An 8,678-nucleotide genomic window follows, 5' to 3' on the forward strand; every position below is an offset into this window, starting at 1 on the left:
CCAGTATGAGGGAGTGTGAGAGCGATGACACCAAATTTAACACACCTGCTCCCCATTCACACCTGAGACCTTGTAACACTAACAAGTCACATGACACCGGGGAGGGAAAATGGCTAATTGGGCCCAATTTGCACATTTTCACTTAGGGGTGTACTCACTTTTGTTGCCAGCGGTTTAGACATTAATGGCTGTGTGTTGAGTTATTTTGAGGGGACAGCAAATTTACACTGTTACACAAGCTGTACACTCACTACTTTACATTGTAGCTAAATGTAATTTCTTCAGTGTTGTCACATGAAAAGATATAATCAAATATTTACAAAAATGTGAGGGGTGTACTCACTTTTGTGAGATACTGTAGCTCCCCACAAGACCCAGTCATCTAGCAATCATAATTTGGTCCATATCAAAGTTACTCAGATTCTTACACTTGCCAATTTTTCTTGCATCAACTTCGTGAACTAGCTGTTCACTTGATTACTAATATACTCAGCGAAAAAAGAAACTTCCTCTCACATTCCACTGCTTTTATTTCCAGCACATTTCTTAACATGTGTAAATATTTGTATTAACATAAAAACATTCAACAACTGAGACATAAACTGGACAATTTTCACAGACGTTTGAGGAACAGAAATGGAATAATGAGTCCTTGAACAAAGGGGGGGTCGATATTAAAAGTAACAATCAGTATGTGGTCTCTCCTCCAGCTGCTTTAAGTACTACAGTGCATCTCATCCTCATGGACTGCACCAGATTGGTCAGTTCTTGCTGTGAGATGTTCCTCCACTCTTCCACCAAGGCATTTACAAGTTCTCAATCATGTCTTGGGGGGACACACGGTTACATGTAATTTTCCACTGCAAGGACAATCAGCTGTCCTTCCTGTCTCCCTGTAGCACCGTCTTAGGCGTCTTACATTACAGACATTACAGTTTATTGCTCTGGCCACATCTGCAGTCCTCATGCCTCCCTGCAGCAGGTCTATTGCATGTTCACGCAGGTGAGCAAGAACCCTAGACTTCCTTCTTCTGGTGTTTTTCAGAGTCAGTAGAAAGGTCTCTTTAGTGTCCTAAGTTATTGTAACTGACCATAATTGCCTAGCACCTGTAAACTGTTATTGTCTTAAGGTCTGTTTGACAGGTGCATTTGCAATAATTGTTTATAGTTCACTGAACAAGCATGAAAAACATCGTTTAAACTCTTTCCAATAAAGATCTGTAAAGCTTCTTTGGATTTTACAAAATTATCTTCAAAATACAGTCTCCTGGGCCTAATATGTTTGAGAAACCAGATTAAATACAACGTTTATAGTTCATGTTCAGACGTGAACAATAAATGGATTAACTTTGCAATACAAAACTGATGTGCATTAATATTTAAGTGTTCATATTACCAAGTACTAACTGCCTCGTAGCAGAATGAACACCTCAATACTAACACAGTGCAAATTTAGTGTAAGGTTAATCACTTATATTTAGGGCTGCAACTAACCCTTATTTTCATAATTGATTAGTTGGCTGATTTTTTTTTTCCGATTAATCAGATGGGCGGGGCAAACTTCCAGTACCATTTTTTTATTTAAAATAAAATCCACACACTGAGTGTTACAAATATTAACTTAAGACTAAAACTTTATACAACTATTTGTCCAATTATATAAGACTGGAAAAAACCAAATACACACAATATATATATATTATTCATTTAGGACTGTAGTTTAATTCTGTACTTTTGTTTGCATCTATAAAAAGTAACATGTGTTTATGCATTACTTTTTATGGATGCACAAAAAGCACTGAATTCTACAGTCCTAGCAATCCCTGGTTGATTGGTAGAACCTGTCACTCCCCAAGCATTGGCTCAAATACCAGAGTAAATTACATTTTATTGTTGGTGTGACATTTGATTCTCTGAATGATCTTTTGTTTATCCATCACTGCGACACTTGAACTTGTCCACCACTCATAGGTTTTTGCAAATTATTTCATTTGTAAATAAATTTAAAATAAATCCATCAATGAATGATTGTGATTGCATGCAAATAATCAAATTGGTTAATTTTAAAACAGCTCATTTGATTATAGTTTGATACATTTAACATGTACATACTTATATAATTTAAACATTTTAAAACTTTCCAACGGACCGCCTGCAATTACACCACTGACCACTAGGGGTCCGCAGAAACACTGCGGAGTGCATAGTAGAAGTGTATTGTACGTCATTCGGGACAACTTACTCTCCGAAGCGTGTTTTCGGAATAGAAGTAACGTAATGAGCAAATGTACCGCGCGCAGAACTAATCGATAATGAGATTCGTCGACAACGATTTTCATAATCTATTATCGATTAGTTGTTGCAGCTCTACACTTATTGTTCAAGTCTGAGTATGAATATTTATATTAAATTGTTTGGGAGAGAAAAGCAACCATTCCATCCAATAAACTGAAAAAAAAAACACTGTTCTGCATTTTTCCTTTCCATCCAGTCAAGGCATATTTTCTTAATTTATTGGATTCCGCATCATAATGTCCAACAATCACATTGCATTTTAGTCAATATCATTCAGCACTAGCAAGATCAGTGCTACTTGTAAATCACTGCAGACAGTGACCCAACAAGAACACTAAGCTTTTAGTTAACCAAAGCACATTTCCAGGTACAAAAGAAACTGGACAGATCATGGTAAGACAGATTTATTTCCATCTTTGTTATTGGAAACATTAAATATAACTTCAGAATGACTGACAGTACAAGTACAATTGTTGAATGTGACTTTACAAACCAAGTGCTCCTCTCATCCACTGCAATTTTTCTTTAAATCCCACCCAAATATATATTTTTTTTTTTTTTACGAATGTTCTTCGGCCAGTTTCTCTGCCTTCTGGACAACCTCCTCGATGGGACCCACCATGTAGAATGCCTGCTCAGGCAATGCATCATACTCTCCTGTTCAAGATAAAAGGTGCTTCAGTAAGATTGCACTAGAGGCCCTGTATATTTCAACGGGCTCAGATTACCTGTTAAAATTAAATGGAACTAGAGGGGAAGATGCATACCTGCAAGAATGCTCTGGAATCCTTTGATGGTTTCCTTAAGGGGCACCAACTTGCCCAAGTGGCCAGTGAAGACCTCAGCCACCTGGAAGGGCTGGGACAGGAATCTCTGGATCTTACGGGCACGAGCTACAGTCAGCTTATCCTCCTCAGACAATTCATCCATACCCAGGATAGCAATAATATCCTGCAGAGACTTGTAGTCCTGCAGAGACGTACATAATCACGAATGTAACATTAACCATTACATTATTAGGAGTCTAATGTGAAATGGATTCCATCTAAAAAACACTGAAGAGTTAACTAGCACGAACATTCAAGCTGCCTGGAGTTGTACTACATGCCACATACCTGAAGGATCTTCTGTACACCACGGGCCACATCGTAGTGCTCAGCTCCCACAATGTTGGGGTCCATGATACGGGAGGTGGAATCCAGAGGGTCCACAGCAGGGTAGATACCCAACTCAGCAATGGCACGGGACAACACAGTGGTGGCGTCCAAGTGAGCAAAGGTGGTGGCAGGGGCAGGGTCAGTCAAGTCATCAGCAGGCACATAGATGGCCTGAAGAACATCAAAAAGTAAAGTTTTAAAATCCAATTAAAAAAAAGAAAGTATTCAAAATTAAATAAGTCATTTTTAAATCAAAGTACAAACCTGTACAGATGTGATTGAGCCTTTCTTTGTGGTGGTGATTCTCTCTTGCATGGTACCCATGTCAGTAGCCAGGGTTGGCTGATACCCCACAGCAGAGGGGATACGACCCAGCAGGGCAGACACCTGAAAAAGAACAATGTGAATCTGGCTGCTAACATTATGCATTATGAAGAGTCAGACATCCATCAGTAATGACCTCTGATCCAGCCTGGGTGAAGCGGAAAATGTTGTCAATGAAAAGCAGCACGTCCTGTCCCTCCTGATCACGGAAATATTCAGCAACGGTAAGACCAGTCAGAGCCACACGGGCACGGGCGCCTGGGGGCTCGTTCATCTGTCCGTACACCAGCGCGACCTGCAGGGCAGAAAACACATTCGTGTCAGGTCAATTTCTACTCCAAGGCAACAGCTGCCCTGAAATAAACTCGGACAAAGACGGAATAATCCTGAATTACCTTGGAGGTGGTATCCTTCAAGTTGATGACACCAGACTCAATCATCTCATGGTACAGATCGTTTCCTTCACGGGTCCTCTCCCCGACACCAGCAAACACCGAATAACCACCATGGGCTTTAGCCACATTGTTGATCAGCTCCATAATTAACACAGTCTTTCCGACACCAGCGCCACCAAACAAACCTACACAAGTGTTGAATAGAGGGGGGAGAAGAAGAAAATAAATGCATTTGTAGATTCAGATTTGAAGTCAAAATTTATGATCAAAGCCACAATCTCAACTTACAAATGTGAAACTCAGTTTATACAAACATGGAATAATGGCTTCATTTTAATAAACTACTGAGCTGTACATCTCTTAAGACACTCCTCCCAAAAGGAACTAGTTGCAGGAAAAACATGTGAATGCACTGCAGGAGCTGGAAGATCAACCAACATGTAAAGATCAAGTTCTGGAAAAGTCTGAATCATACCGATCTTTCCACCCTTGGCATAGGGGGCCAGAAGGTCGACCACCTTGATTCCTGTGACCAGAATCTCCTGTTCCACACTCATGTCTGTAAACTCTGGGGCCTCAGCATGGATGGGAGCAGTCCTAAAGACAAAACACTTTAATGTCTACCAATAACACTGTGGGACAAAACTTCATGAAATGCTGCGCTATAAACAAGCTGTCTTACGCTTTTGTGGTGATTGGTCCTCGCTCGTCAATGGGCTCGCCAATGACATTCATGATCCTGCCCAGTGTCTCGGGTCCCACAGGGATTCTGATAGGGGCACCAGTATCCAAAACCTTCTGACCACGCACCAGACCCTCAGTACCGTCCATAGCGATGGTGCGTACAGTGCTCTCCCCTGTTGGGGAAAGAAAAAAAATTATTATTTTTTTTTTAAACATACAAACAATACTAAACCAAATCCCCAACTTTGACATTGACAAACACCCAACCCTGTCTCCCCAAGGCACAGTACAGCCACTTCATTTCTAGTGAATGACGTGATTATGACCAATTTGTCTCCTTCACCCATCTATACAACTACTGGCATAAGGATTTTAGTATACTAAAGCATGCATAACTTCAATTCTATTTGTTAAGAGTTGTGTTAACAGCGAGTACTTTACTCTTACAACAGTAAACTTTTACTTTAAGGCATTCGAGTGGACAGTGAACTAATTGGGATGATTAACTACTTGGGCATTACATTTTACCAACTGTAAATATCGGTCAAGCATTTTGCCCACCTATTGGTAGGGCTTAACTACTCAACCCCTGGACTCACCAATGGGTTCAGACCATCTCACAACTACATCTCTAACTAGATTTACTGTACGTGTTGAACACTAAGATGAACAGAACATTTTCTGGACAGTCCAACGTAACCAAGGTCCTGTCTAAATACTCCAAATAACCTCAATTTGTTCAGTTGTGCAACAAACACATGCAAGCATTTCTTTGTGGGATGTACAGGCACAAAATCATGTTTGCTTCAACATCACTAATCTGGTCAAACAACCCTACTATAAGAAGCATTCATCTGCAGATTCTGTCTTCACACAAACTCCATTCATTGAATCTCAGTCACTGACTATGTTTACATGGACAGCAATAATCTAAATATTGAAATTATTCTGAATAAGACAATATTCTGATTAAGGCATTTACATGAGTCACTTTTAGAATACTCCTTTCATGTTTTACATGTTAGAGAACATGGATCGATTAACGGCACACGTCATTACGTCCCCACGCCACGCCGTTCTGCCAGAATTTCCCATATCTACATACAGTTGGTCTTTGTTATGGTACCGTATACAATTTTGGGAGTTTCAAGCGCAGTTAGTTATTTGTCATGCTGTACGTGCAAATAGACAACTGATCGAAACCATGGGCTGCGTCCACATACTTACCTACTGTATAGTAGCCGAGATACGTGTATTAAGTATGTGGTTCGGATGCAGCCATGCTCGTTTGCCGTCAAACGGTTGAGCACTGCCGTGTGTGTGTGTACGTACGCGTCCTGTCAGACAATGCAGTGAAAACTCCCACATGACGTTAATAGTGTGATTAAGGTGTGTACATGTCTGCAATGCGACTAAAACAGGAATACTCCACACGTCTTAATACGATTTGTGTTTACTTCAAGTATGACTTTAGTCAGATTATGGTCATTAATAATCTGTTTACATGCTAGTTTCTTAATCAGGTTAATATCGGATTATTGTTGTCCATGTAGACGTACTGACTGATGTTCAACTTCACCCGGCATCATTTGTCTCCATTTAGATGCTAATCAAATACCACCTCCGAACAAAAACTGCTGGTTAAGGAGACTCTCTGGAACATTTACCCAGGTGCTGTGCCACCTCCAAGACGAGCCTGCTATCACGACCAGCCACCTCCAGGGCGTTCAGGATGGGGGGCAGACCTTCGTCGAACTGCACGTCCACGACGGCGCCGATGACCGCCACGATACGACCGCTGGCGGGGGCGGCTGCAGCAGCGGGGGCCACATAATCCCTGCCTGTGGTACACAGAGAGGAAACAAAACATACACAACGTCAATGAAAATACATTCATCACCACTTCCTGCAGCAGGTATAAAAGCAGAAAAAGGTAACGACTTAATATTTCTCGACATACAAAGAATTAGACGTTTTATTCTTCTTAAAACGTTTATGACACGACTTCCGTCCTGCGTTGTCTGCGGCTCGAGGTCAAAACATTAGCTACCGGAGCTAGTTAGCTTCTGGTGCTGGTTAGCACATTACACAGGTTAGTTTACAGATTGTGAACGACTACCGTTGAGGTCAAATAAACACGCAGACAAGCCTTAAACTACACAAAAACAACCAATAATAAATAAAAACACATCGTTCTTTAGTGCACGACGCTTAACTTGCCACATTAGCATCTAGCGCGTGAACTAGCTAAGCCGACTTAGCCTTCATGTCACTTCCACCATGACACACAAAGGTCATTACGGTTTCAAGTCAACCACCATTACTGCTACTTCTCCAGTTTGTTTCGTGATAAGACGCCGCGTCATTTTTGCCCAATGAACTACTATATCGTTTATATTAAACAATTCTAATATAAAACGTCGGCGGTAAGAGTTTGCGGCCTGCCCGCATGCTGCCGTCTGGCCGGCCTCGTTATGGCGGCGTCATTGATTTAAGAAGACCGTGCAAACAAAAATAAAAAAAGCAAAGCAACACAAAATTCTCAAAAGATGTCAAATGAACGCATAGCTTACGAGAAAACAGCGCCGCTGGAGCTCCGGTGAAAGCCTTCAGGGGGGTAACCCCGGGCTTCAGAGCCTGCAAAGCCCCGGTACAGCAGCGTCCCACAGCTCCCAACATCTTCAAAATGGCTGAAGGTGGAACGGGACGGCGCCTCGGATCAGCTTATATACAACTGGGGTGTGTCCAGACTGCGCATGCGCGGAGCATGGCGGCGTCCCCAATGCGCATGCGTCCTTTTCTGAAGGACAGCAATGGCAGACAAGAGTCGATGGGGGAACATGTATTCTTGGTGTCTATTTTAATCTCAGTGCTCTTGACTTCTTTGTGGCTTCATGTACAATTAGTCTGGCATATCACCGGGAAACATTTAACTAGAGATACAGAGTGTAATCCTCACCGATTTTTAGACTCTCTATCTGTATAAACAATATGGAAAGAAGACGTATCTCCTAATACTCTGATTCCCTTGAACAGAGATGTCATAAAGCATGGGGATGATAGTTAGGGAAGTATGAAAATATGAATGGCAATTGTCCATCAGTCTGATACGCATGTTCTTCCATGTTTGTGTGGATTTTCTCACGGTTTTCCAGTTTCTCCTACCTCCAAAAACATGCTTGTAGATGCACTGTCTATGCTAAATTGCCCCTACGTGTCACTGATTGTTCCCGGGTAAAGGCCTTGACTTGATCCACTGCGACCAGGATAAAGCGGTTACTGAAGATGAATGATCCATAATAGACAAGTTATTTTAAAGATAATAATACAACAGTAAGGAACGTTTCAACCATGTATTGATCGATTCATTATTCATCAATTAATCAGTCCATCCATACATCCATTCATCCCTACATAACAAGACTTTGTGGAAAAAAATGATACTAATGTAAGCGGATACAGCACAGATCCTAGGCATCTACATCTACTAATTGACAATAAATTAAGCCAGTATATGTTTGTGACCGTAATATAACCGTCTATAAGCTGTATGCTAGGAGGTCAAAAATAACATGAATAACTTTTTAATTTCATGTTCAGTATTTGTAATGTTTTTATCTGACTTTGTTCTGACGTTTTTATTTCTTTTAATGTACTTGTGGCTTATTTGCCTGCTCACTGCTGTACTTTTAACCATATAAGTAAATGTTTTGTGATGTTGAGCAATCAATAGTTCTTTAATGGGCCAGAAAGGTTACTCTGTTAAATGAAATCTTTAGAGAACGTCTACTCGTCATGGCCTCCCAGGGGTAGTTGCATCTTA

At 41.0% G+C, this 8,678-nt stretch overlaps 1 protein-coding gene across 1 annotated transcript; it reads right to left on the reverse strand.

The window, feature by feature from the left end:
- Positions 1–2,683: 2,683 nt before the first annotated feature.
- On the reverse strand, positions 2,684–7,570 carry atp5f1b (ATP synthase F1 subunit beta). Its single transcript, XM_053635267.1, has 10 exons — positions 7,429–7,570; positions 6,523–6,696; positions 4,854–5,028; positions 4,647–4,768; positions 4,172–4,356; positions 3,913–4,071; positions 3,717–3,839; positions 3,411–3,623; positions 3,063–3,264; positions 2,684–2,952 (listed from the first exon to the last, which is right to left on the reverse strand). The coding sequence occupies exons 1-10, from the start codon at positions 7,532–7,534 to the stop codon at positions 2,855–2,857; spliced, it is 1,557 nt and encodes a 518-aa protein (XP_053491242.1). The 5' UTR covers positions 7,535–7,570; the 3' UTR covers positions 2,684–2,854.
- Positions 7,571–8,678: the final 1,108 nt, after the last annotated feature.

Source organism: Ictalurus furcatus, chromosome 10 (genome assembly GCF_023375685.1).
Source record: "Ictalurus furcatus strain D&B chromosome 10, Billie_1.0, whole genome shotgun sequence".
In the NCBI taxonomy this organism is placed as follows: domain Eukaryota; kingdom Metazoa; phylum Chordata; class Actinopteri; order Siluriformes; family Ictaluridae; genus Ictalurus; species Ictalurus furcatus.